The 23,641-nt window shown below is 44.3% G+C and overlaps 1 protein-coding gene across 6 annotated transcripts in view; it reads right to left on the bottom strand.

Annotated features, from left to right (window-relative positions):
• The window catches only part of MIS18BP1 (MIS18 binding protein 1), a 772,466-nt gene that overhangs the window by 275,021 nt on the left and 473,804 nt on the right, over positions 1–23,641 (bottom strand). For all 6 annotated transcript variants that reach the window (XM_085627030.1, XM_085627029.1, XM_085627031.1 and 3 more), the window contains one exon: positions 18,023–18,971. In XM_085627030.1, coding sequence (XP_085483156.1) covers positions 18,023–18,971 — 949 coding nt within the window. The remainder of the gene's footprint in view (positions 1–18,022; positions 18,972–23,641) is intronic.

Raw genomic sequence — 23,641 nt, 5'->3', positions numbered from 1 at the left:
AAAGATCTTTCTGCACGTGACTTTGGATTTGGGAAGAAAGTCTTCAATACGACTGGCTCGTTTAGATGAAATCCGATGGGACCTTGGGTATTAAGGTAGGATTTGTCCGGAGTAGGACAGAGTCTGTAGTGAACTGGAGGAAAGGATGACGAGTAGTGAAAGCCTGTATTTCGCTTACTCGTCTGGCTGATGTAAGCGCCAGAAGAAGAGACGTTTTCCAAGTAATGTATTTTGAGACAGCCCTATGAATAGGCTCAAATGGGGCCTTCATAAGCTGTGTTAGAACAATGTTGAGATGCCAAGACGGAGGTGGACGTCTAATTGGAGAGAACATTCAAAACAGTCCTTTGAGAAATAGTTTTATTATTCTTGATGACCACAGCGACTGTGACCCATCTTGCCACCTAAATCTAGAGATAGCGCCAAGGAATACCTTAATGGTAGAATGAGAAAGGCCAGATTTGGCCAGTTGCAGGAAAAAGGGCAGTAACCGTTCTGCTGAAGACTGAATAAGGTGCACCTTAGTGTTTACGCACCAATGACAGAATCTCTTCCACTTAAGTATGCAAATCTTAATATTGGAAGGAGCTCTAGCATTAGCCAGGACCTCTTGACAATCAGCCGGAATTACTAAGTCGGCAAACTCATAATGTTCAGGAGCCAAGCTGCTCATCATAGCTATGTTGGGTATGGATGGCAGAGATGGCCGCAATTCATTGTCAACAAGTTCTGTAATGGGCGTAACAACCTGGGTCTGCACTGCGATAGGAGCAGAAGCTCTGTGAACCAAAACTGGCGAGGCCATCTGGGAGCTAAGAGAAGTATTTGGTAGGGTTCCTTTCTAATCCTCCGAAGCACCCTTGTGACTAAAGGAATCAAAAGAAAAGCGTAGGCATAAATCTTCGACCAGTTTATTGAAAAAGGATTCCCGTACGATCACTGTTGAGTTAGCCAACTGCCGAAAAATTGGCATTTGTGGTTCGAACCTCGGTTGCCCCACAACCGAAAGATGCGTTTCAGCATGGTTGGATGTAATCGACCTGCTCAAGTAATCCACTAGGATGTTTGTTACTCCTGGAACATGTTCTGCGTTATTTGGTGTTGAACAGCCCAATCCCAGATCTGCTGGGCCAGTAGATACCTGATCTTGTCCCCCCTTGTTTAAATAGCGCATGCTTGTGTTGTCTGTCCGAATTAATTATGAAGCTCCTGATATTATTGAGAGGAAAGATTTCAGGGCCAGGAATATTGCTTTTAACTCTAAAAGGTTTATGTGTAATGTCCGTTAATAGGTGTCCCATTTTCCTTTTACTTTTAGTCCTTCTATATGTGTTCCACACCCCTCAAGGGATGCATTGGTTGTTACTGTGTAACCTGGCGACTCGACTAGGAACGATAGACCTACAGCTATGTTCGGGATGTGAGTCCAAAATTGGAGCGATTCTTTCATTCGAGGTGTTATCCTGATAATATCATCAAAAGACCCTAAAATTTGCAGCCACTGACTGTCCAGTTCCTCTTGTAAGGGTCTCATCCACAAGCGACGGTTGGGAACAGGGAGAATGCAGGAGGACAACATTCCCAGAAGCGATTTGTACTTGAGGACTGAAATGGACTTTCTTGTGAGAAGAAAAGGTACCAGTTTGCGGATCTTTTGTTGTCTTTCCTGTGAGGCAAAGCCTTTTGCCTTATGACTGTCCAAGGTTGCCCCAAGGAATGTCTCCACCTTTGAGGGAATTAACTAAGACTTCGGAAAAGTTATGGGGAGACCCAAAGATTGGAAGAGAGAGAAATGTTGGAGTATGAGTTTCTGCCACTGCGAAGGATTTTGCGTTTATGAGGCAGTTGTCCAGATAAGGGAATATTTAAATTCCTGCTTGGCGAAGGTGAGCGGCCACCGGTGCTAGGACCCTGGTGAACACTCGGGGCACTGAACGAAGGCCGAATGGTAGGACTCGGAATTGGAAATCTCTGCCATCCACTCTGAAGCGTAAGAATTTCCTGTGCCTGGGGAGGATAGGGATATAAAAACAGGCGCACTGAAGGACCAGGGTCATAATGAAATCCTCCTGATTTATCAATTGAAGCACTTCCTGAAGTGACGACATCCAGAAGGATTGCTTTTTTAGAAATTTGTTGAGACAACGAAGATCCAAGATGGGACGTCACTCTCTCGATTTCTTCCTTGCGAGGAAAAACCTTGAATAGAACCCTGTTCCTCGCTGTATAGCTGGTACCACTTTGATTGCTCCCTTTCTTAACATCTTTATTTGATAAAAAAGTTATTTCAGATGAGCAGGAGGGGGAATTCTCGGAGGACAGTGGGAAGGAATCTTTCAAAATTCCAAAGTGTGACCGTTGGAAACTATATCTAAAACCCTTCTGTCCGTTGTTATTGTAGACCATTCAGGAACTGACAGAGTCGATGGGAACTGTGGTTGGCAGTTGGAGTCTGTCACTGATTCTTGGAGTTATCCCTGATTCTGAAAGCCGTTTTTCCCCTGTGGTGCTTGTAGGAAGCGGCAGGAGGTTGTTTAAATAACTGTTGCTGTTGTGATGATGGGTACCTTGATTGACCCAGATATAGCTGGTACTGCTTGTACTGGCTGTAATCTCCCCGAAAGGAGGACGAACCACGTCCTCTCGCCCCACAAAAAGGCTGCTTCTTGAATTGTAGAGTGCCAAGAGCCTTTGCATTATCTGTGTCCTTCTTGATGGTCTGAAGGGCTTCATCAATGAGGTGTTCAAATAGGTATTCGCCACCGTAAGGCATGTCAATCACCTTAGTCTGAACTTCTTGTCTGAAAGAAATAGCTTTTAGCCAGCTCTGACGCCTCAGGACCACAGCCCAACCAGTTGGCGAAATCCTGTAGAAAAAACATTCACTGCGCAATCAATGATCTCAGCCGAGCTCCTTTCTCCCTCCTGCAGAATCTTGAGTGCCTCAGCTATGGATTCTTGTGGTAGCATTTCTTTAAAGGGTGAAATGTCTGACCACATTTGGCGGCCGTATCTGCTCAGAATGGCGAGCGAATTGGCTGCTCTAACGCGCGTTGCCGCCATGGTGAACAATTCACCCTTAAATACTTATTAACATGAAAACATACTTTTCACAATCAATATGCCAGGCCTACTGCATTTATCCTAACTTTTCATAATAAACAATGAGCCCTATAGCCTTAAGCATTTGCTTGTCACCATACCCAAATTAAGGCTACCTTAGTGAGTGTAAGCTTTCTACAAACTGTCATAATTGTACAGATGTATACAAAGTTACAGTTGGCAAAGCAAAATACAATTTCTCCAAAAGAGCCTTACAAGGATTATTGTAGTGCACATTTTCTAGCACCACAATTTGAATCACCAACACTAAATTCCTTGCTTACTATGGTAATCTGTGAAATACCATATAACAAAATACATGCCTTAAAGCTTTAGCACAGCTTTACAGCAACAATACTTAAAAGGCTTTTTATCTTTAACAAACAAGTTACTTCCCATCAGTAATGCCTTACCTGGTAGAGACTCTACCTTGCTGCAGATTTCTTGTCTTAGAATTATCTCCAGGCATCAAACTGGGTCTAGAACTTTTCAAGCAGTAATTCTGCGTGCTGGTAGGTGGCGTCACTCGGCTTAGAATCGGCAACGAGGTCCGTGCTAGAAGTCACATGCATGGTGCTTATATATGCGAACCCCAGCACACTGATATCAGTTACTTTTTGCTCCCATTTCCCGCCAGAAGCACGGAGCCAGGAAGGTTGCTGATGTATTGGTGTGTAGCACTAAGTACATTATAAGGGTACCCTATGTGGAGAAATACGTTAGCAGAGCAAGAATGATGGGAGGGTCAGTAAGGAATCTGCTACTAGATAGAGTCTCTACCAGATAAGGGGTTACCGAAGGTAAGTAATTTGTTCATCAGATAGAAACTTCTGCCCACAGATATCTTACCTTAGAATAGATACCCAATCAATTCCTCTCTGCAAGTGGATTTGAGAGCAGATTTAGACCAGGATTCCTGGAGGGCCGAACGGGCAATGTGCCAGGCACAACGGACCTGAGTGTCCTGGCAGTAGTGTTTGGTGGATGTGTGCAGAGGCACCCACGTTGCTGCATGACAGATGTCCAGGACAGGGACTCCGCAAGATAGCGTAGTGGTCGCAACCTTGGCTCTAGTGGAATGAACACCCAAGGCCTCAGAGGGTTGCCTCTTGGCCAATGTGTTTCAGATTTTAATGTAAAGCACCACCTATCATGAGGTGGTCCATTTCTGCACAGCTTTTGCTTTCTTTGCTCTGGTGTAGACCATGAAAATTGATCACCCACCTAGAACTCTTATACTATCAATGCAGAACGACAACGCTCTTTTTAGGTCCAGTCGGTGGAGTCTCTCTCCTCTACCATGGAAGGGTGAGGCGGAGAAAAGGCGGCAGGTGATATGTAGGCCCATGTGAAAAGGTGTCATCAATTTGGGGAGAAAGAAAGCACCAGTTCTCAGTACAAGTTTGTCTGGGTAGAATGACGTGTAGGGAGGCGCCACAGAAAGTGCTTGCAGCTCACTGACCCTCAGGGCCGATGTTATGGCCATCAGAAAAGCCATTTTTATAGTGAGTAAACAGAGTGGACAGTTGAGCAGAAGTGTGAAGAGCGCACACATTAGAAATGTCAAGACCAGATTGAGGTCCCACTGGGGCATAACGAAGGGTAGTGGAGTGAGCAGGTGTTGGAGTCCCTTTTGAAAACGAGGAACAACTGGTGCCTTAAACAAAGAAAGTTGGTGTGACAACCGCAAAAAAGCTGAAATGGCTGACATGTAACCTTTGACAGTTCCCAAATCAGAGCCCTGCTTGGTCAGAGAAAGAATGAACAACAAAACTTAGGATAAGGGTGTGGAAAGAGGGGGGGGGAGGTCGGATTGTCTACAATCTTGGACGCTCTCAATGCCACAAATTAGTCAGAACGGCAGATGTATACTGTCTAGGTTGAAGGATGCCTGTTTGCCAGAATAACGTTGCAGACTTCGGGAAGGATGTTGAAAACTGTCAACTGAAAACGCTCAATCTCCAAACATGAAGGCGGAGTATGCGCAGGTTCGGATGCATCACCCTGCCCTGATGCTGTGACAGAAGATCCTTTCAAAGGGGCAGCCTGATTGGAGGACTGATGCTCATACTCAGGAGTTCGGGATAGCAAACTCTCTGAGCTTAATCCAGAGCCACAAGAATGACTTGAACCCAGTTGTACTTGAGAACTCTGGGCAGGAATGGTTTAGGCGGAAAGGCATACAGGAGGCGTGAGCTGTACTCAAGAGGAAAAACGTTTCCAAGTGAGAGCCGACTTGGAAACTTCAGCATGCATAATTGTTGGCATTGCGCGTTCTCGGTGGTGACGAACAGATCTAACCAAGTTTCTCCCCAGTCTTGGAAGAGACCTTGCACCACCTACAGGAGATGCCATTTGTTATCCACTAGGCATGGGTGAGTTAGTCCACTCTGATGTTCAGAGAGCCCACCAGATGTTGAACCACGAGGTGAAAGCTTTGACAATCCAGCCATGTTCAGAGACGCAGGGCCTTTTCGTACAGGATCCACAACCCCACCCTGCCCGCTTGTACCAAATGGCGGTGGAATTGTCCATAAACACTGCCACTAGCCATCCCTTGATCAAAGTAAGAAAGGCTTTTAATGCCAGTCGGATTGCCCTCAGCTCCAACAAGTTGATGTGATGGCGGAGACTGCGGCAAAGACAAGAGTCCTCTGATTTCCACCTCTCCCAGATGGCCACCCCAACCCAGGAGTGACACTAGTCAGTCTCCCACAGATCTCCCAAGGCTTCGCCGGGAGCAACGTTTCATTTTATTTCTGACACTGACCTCTGGTCCACGAATCTTTGTGTTTCCAGCTGCGCTCTGGACTATCGCGCTTTGCTCTTTTAGCTGCCTCTTTCTCCTGCACGCTCCCCAGAGCGCCGGCCGCTGATCGCCTCCTCCTGCCGGGCTGCTGCTCGGAGTAGGGACGGGCGAGATCTCCATCTTGGGCGGCTCTGGGTCAGCGCTGCAGCTTTTTGGCCCCTCCCCCCCGACAAGTACTTCAGGCGCCCAGCGGACATCGCGCCTACCCTCATTCCTCCCACAGATCTCCCGAGGCTTCGCCGGGAGCAACGTTTCATTTTACTTCTGACACTGACCTCTGGTCCACGAATCTTTGTGTTTCCAGCTGCGCTCTGGACTATCGCGCTTTGCTCTTTTAGCTGCCTCTTTCTCCTGCACGCTCCCCAGAGCGTCGGCCGCTGATCGCCTCCTCCTGCCGGGCTGCTGCTCGGAGTAGGGACGGGCGAGTCCTCCATCTTGGGCGGCTCTGGGTCAGCGCTGCAGCTTTTTGGCCCCTCCACCCCCTGCCACTCCCCCTCATGTGTTCCTATATCTTGGCTAGTCAGCCCTGGCGGCGCAGCGGACGGGCGCAGCGGGCGCGACGAAGGCGCGCCGAAGTTGCGCCTAAGTTAAGCCCGTCTGCGCCCGTCCGCGACGGGCCGGGACCAGGGGCCACAGACCCTGCTCTTCCTCTGGTTTACACTTCGGCCCAACTGTCTGCACATTTCACCACCCCTCCTCTCTCTCCCTCCTTATTGCACCATTTAGACATCTTGGGTATTAATGCCCACCTTTCCCCCTGTTCCCTTCCTGCAGCATCTAGCTCTACCCTTCCCATGCTTTGTACCCCCCCTGTCACTTGCCCCTCTCCCGGTCCCCCTCCAGCCTCTGCTATTTTTCTTAACACCCGCTCTGCGGCCAAAAATCAAACGGCACTCTCCACCCTCCTCCACACTGATTCTCCTGATTTTTTATTTCTCACAGAAACCTGGTTCTCCTCTGATTCTCTTCCTGATCTTTTGGCCATCCTACCTGACACCTATTATGCCCTCCGAGCAGACCGCCCGGACGGCAAGGCTGGCGGGGGTGTGGCTATGATAATCCGCTCTTCTCTGAAATTCCAACTTCTCGCTCACCCCCCCCATACCCAATGTGGACTACTTGGTGGCCCGTTCCCTCAATCTTCCCTCACCCCTCACTGTCGTCCTTCTGTACCGCCCCCCCCCCAAGCTATGCCGCTTTTAGGGCCCATCCTGCAGGATCTCCTGGCCACCTTGGTGGTTAACAACTCATCGTTGCTACTACTTGGTGACTTTAATTTTTGGCCAGGTGACCCCAGGGAGGACTCATCATCTAAAGACTTCACTGCCACACTTCAGTGTCTTAATTTCTCTTCTCATGTTTCGGCCCCCCACTCATATCCAGGGTCATATCCTGGATCAAATTTGGTCTTCACATTGCAGTATATCATCTACCTCTATCTTCCCCTGCGTCTGGTCGGATCACTCCATGATCTCCTTCTCTATCCATCTGGGCCCTGCAGAGAAAGCTCCTCTTCCTAAAACCATCCTGGCTCGTAGTTGGAACCAGACTGATCTTAATGCTCTCTCATCCTCTTTGGCCTCATCTGCCCCTGACTTGACTGATCTGTCTTTGGAAAATCAGGCTGATGCCATCAGCATCTGGCTCTCTTCTTTTTGCGATCAGGCTGCCCCGCTCAAGAAGGTTAAATCTGTCCGACCCTATGACGCCCACAAATGGTTTACTAGTGACTTAAAAGCCCTTAAACTTGATCTCAGGCGCTCGGAACGTCAGTGGAGACGGAACTACTGCCCCACTCTCCGGCTTAAATATAAAACCCTCCTGAACGATTACAAAAGAGCCATTCTAGTGGCTAAGACCAAATATTTCACTGAGAGAGTGGCCTTCTCCGCCAATAAATCTCGTGAAATGTTTTCATTAGTTCATAACCTTGCCACTTCCGATCGCACCTGCACATCCCTTGTTCCATCCCAATTGTTATGTTCCTCACTCAATGATTTTTTCATTGACAAGATCTTCAACATTAAGGCTAACATCCCTTCTGTATCCCAACCCGAACTCTCTGCTTCTCCTCCTCCACCCTCCTCTTCTCTGAACTATTTCCAACCTATTTCTTCTCAGCTTTTCCTGGACCTGCTTGCTAAGGTTAAGTCTGGCTCTCCTGCGGATTGTGCTCCTGCACGGATCCTCAGAGCACTCTACACTAGCTGCCCCATCCCCCCATTTGCCCTTCTTAATGCTTCCCTTACTTTGGGCTCTGTCCCTTCTTCATTCAAATCTGCTATTGTTCTTCCAATTCTCAAAAAACCTAGTCTTGATCCCTCTCTTTTATCCAATTTTAGGCCTATCTCTTTGCTCCCCTATCTCGGGAAGATCCTTGAAAGCCATGTCACATCTTGCTTGTCCACCTATCTCGAGGAGAATCATCTTCTGGCCTCCCATCAGGCGGGCTTCCGCCCAGGCCACTCCACTGAGGGAGTGGTGCTTGCGGTCATGGATGAACTCAAGGGGAAAGCCGACCTCAATCTCCCCCAAGCTCTGGTCCTCCTCGATCTGTCCGCTGCGTTTGACACGTTCGATCATGCCATTCTTCTCGATCGTGTCAGCGCAGCGGGCATTCAGGGCACTGCCCTTTCTTGGATCGCGTCCTTCCTCCAAGGCAGGACGCAAGCGGTTCACCTTTCCGGTTTTTCCACTCCCCCTCGTTTGGTTACCTGTGGGGTTCCGCAGGGCTCCTCCCTTTCCCCTCTTCTTTTTAACCTCTACATCCGCCCTCTTGTCTCCTCTCTTCTCAAGCTGGGGGTCTCTGTGTATAACTACGCTGATGACCTCCAGCTCGTCTTTGATCTTTCGTCCCCTCTTGTTTCCCTCCCCAAGTTCTGTTCCACTTTAGTCTTCATTTCTCAGTGGATGAGCTTCAATCATTTGAAGCTTAATCCGGACAAAACGGAGCTTGTCCTCACGGGTGGTTCCTCCAATCCTTGGTCCCCTGCTCATTGGCCCCTTTCCTTGGGTCCCCCCCCCCCCGGTACCGGTTTCTTCTGTCCGGACCTTGGGCATCAAGGTCAGTCATGACCTGTCCATGCATTCACAAATCAGCTCCGTTGTCTCTTCGTGTTTTCTTTCCCTTCGTTTAATCCGTAAGATCTCTCGTTTTTTTTCTGTTGATGCCCTTAAAACCATAGTCATCGCTCTTATCATCTCCCGCCTTGACTATGGGAATGGCCTGTACGTTGGCATCCCCGCCTATGAAACCCGCCGTCTTCAGGCCATTCAAAATCAGGCGGCTAGTCTTATCCTCCGCCTACCCAAATCTTATCACATCACATCTGCTTTCAAGTCTCTTCACTGGCTCCCTGTGCATCTCAGATCTTTCTTTAAACTCGCCTGCCTGGCCTTTCGGGCTCATCATCGCTCCGCCCCACACTTCATCAACTCTCTCATCACCTCCCACGTCCCCAGTCGAATTCTTCGTTCCTCATCACTTTCTCTGCTTCACGTCCCCAGCTTTCGCAAATCACGCACTGGGGGCACCCGTTTCTCGGTTCTGGCCCCCCAGTTCTGGAACAGCCTCCCCCTTTCTATTCGCTCCATCCCCATCTACACTCACTTTCGTAAGGCCCTCAAAACTTTCCTGTTTTCTCAGGCTTTTCCCAGCTAGTCCTCTTGGGTTTTTCTGTGAGCTTGGATGAGTCCTCAGCGCCAGGAAGCCGCTTGGCCGCAGTGCGCTTAATCAAATACCCTTTTTCATTTAATTTAATTTAATTTCATTTCAAGGGATTGACCGCTGACCCAATCACGGTTCATCAGCCATTACTGCAGGTCTTTTGTAGCTTTCTCTGATATCTAGACCAGGTCAGAGAGAGTCCCCTGATGCCGCACACACTGGGACTTCAGGTCCCACTGCAGAGGCCGCATATGCCAGCGGGCATGTGTCACCAGAAGGATGCAGTGACATAAAGACCATAAGGCCCGGCTCAATCTTGAGCAGGCAAGACTCTATTTTCTCTATTTTTGGAGAATTATCAACATGTCTGTCTTTGACGCAGATGTCGTCTGTCCTTATCTTTCAAAGAACCTGTGAAAGTATCAAGTCACTAAGAGAATGATATTGATAAGATATCCAATGTGACATCTGGCTGGGACAAGTGTCTTGATATCTCTATTTTAAAGTCAGACAAGAACAATAGCCAAAACAATGTAGTCTGAATTGATCTGATTTTACCTTAATTGTTTATAAGAATGTGTCCAAGGCTGGCATTTTGATGCACATGTGTATGCCCAACATTCCTGAAGGTATGTCAGAAATTCTCATCTCAGAAAAGATACAGTATAAAAGGGCTGCCAATTGACCACTTGGAGGAGAGGTCCTTCACCCCAGATTATTGCTTAAGATACTGTCAGAGAAGAACTTGACTGCCAGAGATGCTGTCACTTTGCGCTTTCTGCCAGAAATGCTGTCACATTGCGCTTTCTACCGAAAGCTTATATCAAGCCAAGTCCAAGAGGAGAGGAGCTGACATGTTTGTCTTTCGCAGGGAACACAGCTTCCCTGACTACTGAGAATTACATCCTTGCTGTACACAGGTATGCAGTGCCCTGATTCTCCCTAAGAAACTGTAGACACCAAGATATAATACTCCATGCTCTCCTAGTGTAGCGCATAGAAGTAGGTTTTACAGAGTTAGGTTTCAAGATGACATGGTAAAAATGTTCATCTTATGCTCGTTGTTCGCAACATTCATTTGTGTTGTTTTGATATTTTGTGTGGTGATTTTAAATGTACTACACAACCGAATGAGACTGTTAAAATAAAACGCTTTTTAATTTAAATGTCTTTTCTTAGTGCATTTTGTGTGTGGGGCATTAAGGAGAATGAAATAGGTTTGTTTCCAATCACCACAGCGTTCCTGAATCCCTGTTTAGGGACTGTTCGTGAACCAAAAGCATTGAGACAACTTCAACTATGCATTGAGTGGAGTTCTGAGGAGCTTCAATAACCTACCTTTAACATTCAAGCATTTGTGTTACTTGTGGGTATGAAAATTAACCTTGCAAAGCTAAGCTAAATTCTTAGTTTACGCAAAAACAGAATTCCATGAGGCCTCAGACAATCTCACCGAAATCCAGGATAGAGGCTGAAATATCAGAATCATGGCCTGAATATCTTGGACCCGCAGTTTGGGAGGATCGGCCCGAAAGTGCACGGCGTCCATGAACGGGAGAGTCTGAGAGGGAGTCAGTTGAGGCAAACAGAAAGTGAACCCAGTGGGTGCAGTAGGTTTGCCATATAATGTAGGTGGGAGACAGCTGCCTGGGGTGTGCCCGCCTTCAACAGCCAGTCGTTACGGTAGGGGAAAGACCTGAACTTCTGGGGTTGTAGCCCCTACCGTTGCCACGGAAGGGGCAAAAGGCAGAATACATTTGGCAGGGGCGACGGAAAGGCCCAAGGACTGACTGTAGCCCAGCTGTCCTTAGAGCGATTCAGGGCTGAGTCTGTCTTTTTGACAAAAAGGGAGGAACCATCAAAGGGCATGTCTACAAAGAAAGCTTGGACATCCCCCAAAAGGACAGTGGCTCTCAACCAGGCATGCCACTAACGACACAATCATTCTACCTAGAAAGTCGGTTGTGTCCAGTTCATAGCAAATGGTGATCTTTGCTGTTTCTCTATCTGCAATCCCCTGAGAGAGTATGGCTCGGGCATCCTCTGAGACCATGGGCAGCACCTGAATCTCAAACTGTGAGGGTGTATCGACCCAAAAGGTATGCAGTGTTAACCAAATGTATGGCTAGGCTGGCTGGGGAACATCCACTTGCCAAAGTTGTCCAGCCTTTTGGGTTCCCTATCCGGTGGAGTGGCAGGGAACACAACAGGTTTGACTGTTGAGGTGGAGGCTTGGACCACCGACTTCTCCAGGTTGGGGAGCTAGGTGAGGACACTAGGATCCATGGGAGCAGGGCGATGGCGGCGGACAGTTGTCCTGTGTAAAGGACCACTTGTGCAGGGCTCGGACCAGATCCCAAGCAAGACGTCCGTAAGGGCTTCATTAAATGGTAGGGGAGGTTCAGAGGGGGGCGTCTCCTGGATGAAACCCCTCTGTGAAGACGTTCATCTTGACTGCGATCCGGCTATGTATCAGATTTGGATATTATGATGGTGTCAGCGGTGCCGGGAACTGGGGAAGGTCGTGGTCTCGTGGGCGGAGCCGCCCCCGATTAGACACTGGATCCACAGGACCCGACTGGCAAAGAGGGCATATCACCTGGCGGGAATCCATTAGGGCCTCCCTCCAAACCCATAGGGCCGCAAAGCTCTCCAGAGGGGTGGGGCTGAACAAATATGAGGTGCAATGGTAGAGTTGGGCAGGGGACGCTTCAGCTCCGGGAAACTCTAGGAGGTGCGGAGCAGGCACGTAAGTGTGAGCCTCGACTTGGATCATTGTTCCCATACCGCGTGCAAAGACTTGGAGCGGCGCAGTGACATCTAAGAGCGCGTCAACTTATTGGACTGCTTTTTGAGGGGCTTACCCTACGAAGACTTTGACTGAGATGGCGAATGCCAAAAGCGTCTCTGCAAGCGGTCTTGGGACCTTCCACGTGACGGAGATCTTGATCGTCACGGGGTTGTCCAATGTCGGGGAGCTTAAAGAAGAGCTCTTGCAATGACTTCGGTTGCATGGTGTGGCAGTCCTCTAAGGGTTTGGAGTTGTGGTCATGCTTCAAACACCATATTCAAATCAGGTGTGGCTCTGTCACAGACATCTGCCTATGACAGGCACCACGGGGTTTGAAACCCGCCAGTTTCTTACGGGACATCTCTAGCACACACGGAGACAAAGTCTCAAAAAGTGCTTAGCTAAAAAAGTCAGTCTAAAAGTGACTGGCGGTAGCTCTCTCCAGATCTGCACTGACTGGTGTTGAAAGAAAATAACTGATCTCAGCGTGATATGGGTGGTGCCTATTAAGGCACAGCAAACGTAACTTCCAGCGCGGACGACACATAGCTGAACGACTCCACCTACCAGCGTGAAGAAGTAGTGCTCAAAAGGTTTCCGGATCCAGTCTGAAACTGGAGTGAATTCTAATGTTTCATATAAACAGTAAAACTTAACAAAAAAAAGGCAAAGTGCTGAAGTGTCTGATCTGAAAGGCCATCGTAGGGGCATGTATAAATACTGGCACAGTAATATTGTCACAAAGGGAAACAAATCTGTTAATGTATTACCCCTATCCCGAATCGAGTAAGTAAGAACCTTTCCTCATGCGAAACCACTTCACAGGTAAGGTTCAGTTCCCAGGGTCGTTTGAGACTTAAAGTCCATATTGTGTGTTTTACATTGTCTCCCTTCCCCCCTCCTTTTGCGTTTTGTCCAAGAACAATAGCTTCACTTTCAGCCTGCCAAAGTTACAAACAACGGATGGATTGTCAAAACAATTAGACCACCCCAAATTTCCAAAGGTGACCTTGACATATGAGAGCATGGAATTTTTAATTCCTTATCACAAGTTAAGCATTCACTTGAAATTTGCTTGCGGATGTAGCCAGACAGATAACCAAAGAGTAAGTGCAGCAAGTTTAATAAAATCCCCAATAAATAAAAGTCTCAAATGCTCGTGGAATATAAAGCTACAACTCGAGGGAAGTAGACAAAAAACGTAGTAGGCCTTGATTCTCCTCCAGCTGCACGACACGTGTGTTGACATCGCCTCGAACTCCAACACCAAACAGTTCTACCGGCACTGTCTTATATATTTTTCTAAAAAGGGAGCAAGCAGCTTGCCTCTGATAGCTGAAGCTATATTAAATAAGGCACCCACCGACTGTCTACATTTTGGCTCTTGATTGATAGGTTACGGAATCAAGAATCAGAGAAGTTGAAAACAATTCCAAGACACAGTAATTGGGAAACCAAGGCAATGTATTGCTCTCAGTACTGAGGGCTCGTAGAGAGGAGCTATGCGGTGCACGTCATAACCTGGGATTTGTTTTAATTGGTCTCCAAATCTAAATCAGTCATGAAGTCAGAAAATGCGGTTAACAACAGCTCCAGACGCCTTGGAGCATGGCCCAATCAATAAAGCAGAGTGATCTGTGTATAACAAAGCTGGAACCGGTATCGATTTAATAATAGGCATGTCAATGCCACATAGTTTGAGTAACTTTTTTAAATTGTGGATGTAAAGATTAAACAAATTGGCCACTAAGACGCAGCCTTGCGGCACTACATACTCTAGTTTAAAGGGGGCCAAGTGCTCACTTTCAGGGCCAAATTGCACTCTAGCCTCCAGTTCCATATTTCGATCAGCAAGAAAATGCACCAGAGGAGAGTCTAGACCAAAATCGAGAAGGATTTGCGAAAGGTACAACTGGATGACTCAGTTGAACACAGATGAGAGATCCAGGAAGGCAAGGTTCATGGGGCACTGCTTGGCTACAGTTTATTTACCGAGAATCAAATGAAGATTCAGGCACTACTCCAAAGTGCCTAGGCCTTCACCCGATAGGATATCCAAGTGCTCGCAATCCCCGGAGGCTTATTCGAACAGCCAGGTCTTGAGGGCAATTCGCAATTTCGGGAGTGAGGTGATGGTCCGGAGGTGCATGGGGAGGCTGTTCCAGGCCTTTGCTGCGATGTGGAAGTAGGAGCATCTTCCACTTCTGCTTTGGTAGATGCGGGGAGTATGGGCAAGTGAAAGGGAGGTGGAGCGTAGTCTTCTTAACAGTTACTGGAAGTTAAGGCGGTGGTTAATGTATGCAGGTCCATGGTTGTGTACAGCCTTGTGTGCGTGGGTCAGCAGCTTGAATTGGCATCTCTTCTGTACGGGGAACCGGTAGAGTTGTCTGAGGTGGGATGAAATGTGGGTTCATCATGGAAGGCGGAGAAAGAGTCTCTGGCTGCGGCATTCTGTATGGTCTGAAGTCTCTATAGGAGGTGTGCGGCAATTCATACGTAGAGGGTGCTGCCGGAGTCCAGTCAGCTGGTGATGAGGACCTGTGTCATGGTGCGTCTCCTGAGTAGGGGTAGCCACTAGAAGATCTTACGTAGCATGCGCAGAGTCAGGAAGCAAGTGAAGGAGATGGCATTGATCTGTGATTTCATTATGAGCTTCAGGTTTTTGGCATGGTCAGAGGGAGTGGGTGTGGGTCCTAGGTCTGATGGGCACCAGTAGTCGTTGCTGCTGTTCCCAGAGATCAGAACTTCTGTCTTGTCTGTGTTCTGCTACAGGCAGTTGTTTTTCATTCAGCCCGTTACGTTTGACATGCATTTGGGGAAGTTGGTGCTACTGGTGGTGGGGTCCTCAAGGAGTGAGACGATGAGCTGGGCGACGTCTGCGTAGGAAATTATGTTAAGACCGCGGGTTCTGACAATGTTGAGGCTTTAACTCGTCGAGTCGAAACGTCAACACCTGACAAAGCCTGGATTGGATTATTCATCCTTAAAATGGGCAATTACGACTGAAACTCTTATCCTTGTTCAATGAGACCACATTTAGAATGTATACTAAATGTAACGGACAGGCTTCCTTTTAATAGCTATGTTATATGTATGAGGTCTATTTCCTCTTTCCGCTCTCTAACCGAAATTTCACACACGGGCATTCTTTCTGAGTACCTTCTTTCTCTTATCTTTCTATCTGGAGCAACCATATGTAAATAATTAAAATTATACTGTCAAATTGCATACATAAAAATCTCATGCGTTTACTTCTTTGTGTGTGATAAGTATTCATATCACTGTATACGCTCTTCCATATTGTTAAAAGTAATACTTTACCCCCTACCTCAAGGTTGAGGAGGTTTATTTGGACTTATGCAATTAGGACAAGCTAATCAATTGAATCTTGTCCTTTCTGTTGTCCTCTCCGATTGGACTACTGTTGTTGAGTATCAAACTTTACCCAGGTCCTTCCGGTTATTGTTAGGTTACCCCATTGATACATAACGACCATACCTGTGAAGGCAGCAAATCTCATTGAGTCAACATTTGCAAACTACCTCATGAATATGTATGAGGTAGGTCGATTTGCGACTCACTACAATTCAGTATTTGTGAAACTGATATATTAGTACATAGGTTGGTTCACAAAATATGAATGCATTTGGTAAAAGTCACTGTGCAAATCATTACCCCTTTTACCGAATGCATTACAGAACTTTGCATCTACCTGAACCCTCAACTAAGCCAGTTTCACGTCTCCCCTTTAAAAAAAATTATTTATGGATGAAAATCCTTCAGAATAAAGTTTAGTATATAAATAGCATACTCTCTCTTCAAATACCTGGAATGACAGCCCTTGTATTCAAGCAGTGGTGGCTAAACTGGAAAGTATTATGGAACTAAAGGAACTAAAGTCAAGAAAGCAATCCAAAAACATCTGTAAACAAAAGTTTCTTTTAAGCCTAATCAAACAAAACTGCAAAACACCTTTCAACCTTACATCTTACGATCTGATTAAATCAATTTATGCACAGTTCAGTTCCAATATCATTATGTTTTCCAACAAGTTAAGAATCTGAAAGATATGCATAAACACATGATTTTCACAAACTGCTGGATATGAAATATTATAGTCATTCACTTTACTGATAAACATGAAACTAAACAATGAAAGGAAATGTGATCATGCACGCTGATTACATTTTCCTTTGGTAAAATGGAATACACAGACTTAAGGTTTGAGAAACCATCTAATGGTAAAATACTGCACAGCAAACCTAGGGATATTCCAGCTCCAGAACACAAGCTCCAGAGTAGTTGGTTAATAGAAATGGAACATTTTAGCCCATATATCAATGACAGTCAGTGCAACTTTTCTTTTTTTTAAGGCATCACGCACGTGTTATCCTGAATCAGTATAATACATTTTTCAGAAAGGAATCACCTTTATGTTGGGAGCTGTAGGACAGAACCACGCATGCCTTTACTACGAGTCCATTACCACCCTAGTCATTCCCATGCATATGCCTTTAACACGCATACCTTTACAACCAAAATATAAGTATATTGCAGCAAAGTGAAAACCCCTTATAATATATATATATTATCAACCTCAACCACCCCTAAATATATCCTTACCACCCAATACCCTTACCAACCCTAAAAATATCCTTGCCACCCAAATACCCTTACCCATCCTAAACCCTAAGAATATCCTTGCCACCTAAATACCCTCACCCACCCTAAACCGCCCAAATAACTTACTTCACCGACCCTGAAACCCTAAAAAATACTTTTGCTATCCAAATACCCTTACCCACCCTAAGCCCTAAAAATACCCTTGCCATGCATATACCCTTAACCACCCTAAACCCTAAAAACACACTTGCCACCCAAATACCCTTTTCCACTGTACACCCTAAAAACCCCCTTACCACCCAAAAACTCTCACCCACTCCTAAGCCCTCAAAATAACCTTACCATCCAATACCCCTACCCACCCTAAACCCTTACCACCCAATACCCTTACCCACCTCTAAACCCCTTCAAACGCGCTTACCCTAATTCCGTATATATACATACACACATAGATATATCGGTTTCAATTACCTACAATATACTTACATTTTTGTTGTAAAGGTATGTGTGGTAAAGGCATATGCGTGGTATAGGTACTGCATAGTAATGACCGACTTGTAAAGGTTGTTTCGCATGCTGGGTTATGAAAGCATGTTTTGTCCCATTACCTTTGTTGTCAGATGCTATTTTACCTACGGTGGTTTTTGGAATTAACGTCATAGCTATTTTCTGTCATTATCAAATATGTGTTGAACCCATGGACCCACAAATGCCAACCCAACCATCCAAAGTATTTAGAAAAATACTGGAGGGAATTTGCTGGATATTGTAGACCATCAAGAAAATAACTACATAATGAGTAGGGAATATACAATAAGTATGGAAAATACAGAAAGCTCTTGTCTATTCAATGTGGTATTTGACTGAGGACCAGGGCACTGAATTGACCATCCTAGACTATACTCACACTCACTTTGACCTGCACTATGAAGTAGCTTCAGTGGAATGAAGGAGAACATGAAATTACTTATTTACATTGAAAAAGTTGGTCCCACGACATTATGAAGTTTTATTATTCAACTATACTTGCCTCTGTAGTCTCTCAATTTCTTTTTCACTCCAGCATTCACCTTGACGAACATATGGAACTGGTCCAGTAGAACTTTGATGCTCTCCCTTGTCAGCGGCGACAGACTTATCAGTTCCAATACAGCGATTGTCTGTTGTTGTGAAGCCACTGGTTACTGAGCAAGGCGATAATTTTCGTTCAGAGCTCACAAACTGCCTATCAATGACATCAGAATCTGATTGGCTGTTGTCACATGTGTTCGGGATATAGGTTTTGTTTAAACTATGTTCACTAGAATATGAGGTGTCAGTTGGGTTACTGCGTATTTGCATCCCAGAATCCACTTTCCTCACCACCTTTTCTTCTGAACTGCTCTCTTGGATAAGCCCATACTTCTCAGACCGCTTACTGTGGAATGGTGACATTACCTTTGAATTTCTAACTGCCAAGGCGCTATCAATTTCAGTATCAGAAGTTGCAGTTGTAGTTGTACTGAGATAATGTTTCTTAGGTCTGACAATTGTCAAATTTACTTTGGGCTTCCTTCTGACAGAGTGTGGTGCATAGGCCTCATCATTCGAATTCTCTTCAGAACTTGAGTCTATTGATGTGCTTTCACTTAAGACAGCAGTGCTTTCCGAAGTCACTTTCCTGTGGCGACTTGCGCTTTTGGTATCTTTTATTATGGCTTTTTGTCTTTGGGTTTGGTTTCTTTGTGCTAGAGCCTCTTTCTTGATCTCATGCATTTTCTTGTTGCTTTTCTGTATATTATTGTAGACCACATTGTGCTTCATACACCTTTCTTGCAATTTAGCACTTGTATTAATCGGTGTCAACAAAACAACAGGCAAGTTACCAGCACCCTTATCGTTGTCATCCTCACTTTCTTCCGTTTCGGACACAAATTTCTTCTGCTTTTTTTGGTCACTTAAGTTTACTTGGTCAGAGCTTCTTCTTGTATTGGTTCGCTCTAAAAGAAAAACATTTAAATTGTTAGCTGAAAACATACCAGACTGGCACTACAGGTATTCTTGTTGGTAAATTAATCAATTCTAAAAATTCAAAAAAACGTCCAAAGAGATTTACATTGGCTCCAAACAGGCAAAATACATGGGCAATTTGCAACTTTGGAAGGGACGAAGTGCAGAGAGAATGATTAGGAAGATATTACACAAAATACCCTGACTAACATCTTGAGCAGATGCCTATGTCTATGGGTCAGATAAATGCTTTGTTGCCTATAAGGTAGGGAAAGGGTGTAAGTAATAGCAAAGCAGGGGAAGGTGTTCTGTTTATGAGTAAAGATATGACAGAAGCAGACAGGCAATATATAAGCATCGAGAGCACAGAATATCGAAATAAAAGAAAGGCAAATCAGGCAATAACGTAAAGCTTAACAGAAAAGTAAGAAGAAAAGTTACTTTCTTGTAATTTTAGTGTTAAATCAAAGGAATTTTCAACTAAGTCAATGCGGGATCCAGCACAACATTTTCACATGCCTATCTGAAGCAACATAAACTTAAGTTTGTGCGAGCACTGCGTACATGACAGGAAAGGTTTATATTTCAGATGTCAACCGACTATAGGGAAAATGATATAGGGTCTTTATAATGCTTTCATTTGCATATTAACTTTCAAGGTGGATACACAAGTCATCACTTAATTTTGCACCAATATGACTCAGGCAAAGTGGTGGAGGCAGTGGTGGGTGCTGAGATGAGGGGAATAGACTTATGTATATTAATTATACTTGTAACATGTGGATTAAGTACCCTACTCCATGATATTCATGAGAAATTCCGTGATCAGACAATGCAACATACGGTTTTGACCATAATGGTGTATTTCACCTTATAGTTTGTAAACTGCATCCTAGCTAAGTTAGTGTGTGTAAGAAAGATATATGAGGAGTAAAAAACACATACGCCAATTTAAATTCTTCATGAGACTGGGGAAAAACTTGAGGGCCGAGTTCATCCTTTATGAAACATTATTAATTAGGGTTACACGTGACATGACTTATGCTTCTCCTTCTTAGACACTTGTTTTTATAGTCATCCAAAGGGAACAGAAGAGCAAACTATCTGCGAATGAGAAGCAGAGGAATAACATAATGTTACACCATACAAAGATAGGATACTTTAACCGGATTATGCAAAGATTGTGCTTTTGCCTGCTGACACTGAATTTTAGTTTAATGTTTAGTACACAATGCTAACAGTAATCCAGGTTTCAGCTTTGCAGATTACCATATTGAGAAGTTTAATAAAGCTTTTCCTACTGTGGAATGTGCCTTAAGTTTCCCTTGAAAGGGTATGTTAGCCTTGGGATAACAGCGAATAAGCATCTGCATATGACTGCTTGTAGATTATTGGCCCACTGTACTGTGTTGCCCACTTTCAAAACGTAATTGTGTTGATCTCCTTGTTTTTCTTCAACAAAAACACTTTGAAGATGGTGACCCATAAGAAAACAATAGTCCACACAAACCAAATATCTAGACCCTTAAGCAGCTTCCGCCACCTTACATATGGAAATTCTGCTGCATAAAAGAAAGCAAAATGAAAGTACAAAAATAAAATGCAGGAAAATAAAGTGCAAAATTGGCATTCAATATATCTGACAGAAGTAGACCACTATGCTAAAAGTGAAAAGAGGGGGGAGAACTGTATAACGTACACACACAAGCACGAGTCGTCTAATTAAAGAAGGCTAGTAAGCAGCCACCAACCCACCTTTACAAAGTAAAAATTCATAGCCCATGAAATTATGACATCAGTATGTAAGCTACACCCAGAGGAATATAAACACATTTAAAAATACCTGTGTGGTATCAGAGAAAGAATATTTTTTTTTTACAATCGCAAAGAACATGATTAAATACACACATGGTGTAGACAGTTATTCAACAAGATCACGCGGAAGTGATAAGGACAGAGCACATGCAATAGTAAATATATATGTATACAGCCAATAAGGGTAAGTAACAGATAACCATGTCCCACTACTTAACGAATCACTCATTTAGCAGGCAAAGGAGGTAAGCAATAAACAGAAGACACACTGAGAAAGACTCGGAAAGTGGCCCCCTATCTCTTTTTCCAACATAAATATTACCTTATCAGCGCCAACATTGTGCCAAAGCTTGACTATTGCAAAACACTGGGCTCTAGCTTCCTACCCAAGCAATTGAAGGTGCTCCAGTATGCCATGTGTCAGGCAGACTGCATGAATATTAGGACAAAGTGGAGGTGTACATCAGTGAATTAAGGCCTAGGCTATTACATGTTTAGCGGAGTGGAGTTCCCGGGTGGAATTCTGCTCGGATCAACAATAACCAGTCAAGTGCTCTTGCAACAGGCTTTCTGAGTGTGGAACACCGGACAAGGATTTTACAGGCTATTAAAATCCGGCCAGTAAAATTGCAAAAGGAATGAGCTGCACTGCAGCCGGGCCCCATTTGAAACTCTCCCAAGGCATTTGAGTAGCATGTAATACTCCCTCACCCGCCAGCCCACCCATAATGATACCCCAGCTAAACAGAACTTTACCACCCACTCAAAGCATTCATTAAACACCATAGCAGACTTCTGCACGGTAAATCATGATCCACACGTTTATTCCTCATTCTGTGCCATATTCTGTGCAGCAATAAGTGTCCTTACATAGGAGTCCCATAGGCAGAAGTGCATGAACTTCAAAGTTGTGTGCCACTTTTTAACTTGCAAAGGAGTTTTCTGCCAGAACTTTAAGATCATGCAGAAACGTCAGTGCAGACAACTAGGCACACCGGTTCTGAAAGTAGATCCATGGCCGGCTGTAGACCTTTCAGGAAAATTGGTATGGAATTATTGAATTTTGAATTTACATTGACTTATTTATCACCATATAAGAGCAAACTGAAAACCAGAAGGTATAATTAACATTGATTTGAAGCACGGAAATGAGCACAACATTTTTATTATCCTCAATACTTAAAAATACCAGTGTAAACAGAGCATAGCGCACTCAACATTAGTGTCCATGCTCTTTGGACAAGAAGCCAGCCAATGAGCAAGTAAGTGGCTCAAGGGCATATGCCAATGGCTACTATTAGATGTTTTTTAATAATTAGAAAATAATGCTTATCTCGATATGTTTAGGTTAACATCAGTAAGCCGCAAATAAAATAACGAGCCGCTCACACTGACAGCCATTTTAAAATTGCTGAAGATAAATGCACAGTTCTTTGTTTTGTGAAATAGCTTTCCTTCGCATGTTTACTTTTCTGGGATTTTACTTTGTAAAAAATAAGCGAAAAATACTTAGTTTTGTAGTAGTGTTTAATTTGCTGAGCTCAAATGTATTGATTTTTGTTTCTCGAGAAGGAAGCCACATGCTGAGTATTCCTGTATGTGCAACGTATTCAAGGTCCTTTATCCAGCACTGCTCCACTCATTGCACTGTGTATTGTTTTTTCTTCGTATACGAATGGCATGTTAATATTTCTCATTTCCTATGTATACTTGCGCATGCAAAGTAGATGTTCCAAAATGCTTCTTGTTTCATGTTTTTGTTTATAGGAATGATGATTAGTTCTCAGCACTATGGTCTTACTTCACACCATGTCAAGAGTGTGACTTTCAACTGTCTGAAAACCTATAAAATGTTCCCTTTTTGGGAGATGCGTCAGACTTTTTGCTACTTTCTCGAAGGCCGTCTCAATGTTAGTCTATTTTTTATCCTTAGACTTATTATGTGCTGAGCAGACTTTATGTTATTCTGCTGAAGATTTATAATTAGACTGTCATTGAATTTTGAATGAAACAGATTTATGTTAGTCTTAGGATGAACTATATTTTGGTCTGGGCTATTTTATTTACTTTGGTGGGCCACCTTATGTTATGACCTCTCGCAGTTGGCATTATTTGACGCATTACTGATTATGAACCAAACAATTTTGCCTTATGTATTGACTCTTAATTTTGATTAAACCTTTATGGTTTTGACTTTTGTCCTGTGAGACTCACTTGGCCCGATCCGGACTCTGAATTCTTTGATCTTTTTAGTTAAAGCTTATAGCCTAGATATCAGAGAAGCCATCCATCTTTAGAGTTTTGCAAAAATTAATTTAATGTTATTTGGAAAACTATGTAAATAGTAATTTCTATAAGTGCGCCCAAACCTAAACCTGCATATTTTGTACTGGCGGTTTAGGGCTAGAGTTGAAATGCAAATAAACGTTAACTTTTTTACCCACTTGACAAATTATTTTAGCCTTTTGAAAATGTGGGGGAGTTTAAGATGCTTTCACATCCAATGTTTTGCCAATCAAGTGAAAAGTAGAAATTATGTGTGGAAAGCCAATAAGAATGTGAATACCTACATAGTTGCAGTTTTTTCCAGACAACATATGTCATACTGCAGATTTTCTGCAGTTGTAAGTAGGATTTCAGGGCATGAAAAATCCTCAAACTCTGGTTCAGTGAGAATTTGTACCTTAGATCATACTTTTGTTGTAAGTGAAATTTATGCCAACTAGGTAAGCACTATGCATAAACTCAGTCATCCAAATAAACTTTATTTGAAAAAATACCATCAAAGTTACATTAAAAGTATAACTTTTCAGATGAGAATACAGTCAGCTTATATATAGAAAAA

The sequence above is a fragment of the Triturus cristatus genome, chromosome 9 (genome assembly GCF_964204655.1).
Source record: "Triturus cristatus chromosome 9, aTriCri1.1, whole genome shotgun sequence".
In the NCBI taxonomy this organism is placed as follows: domain Eukaryota; kingdom Metazoa; phylum Chordata; class Amphibia; order Caudata; family Salamandridae; genus Triturus; species Triturus cristatus.
This window is presented reverse-complemented; position numbering and strand designations above follow the sequence as displayed.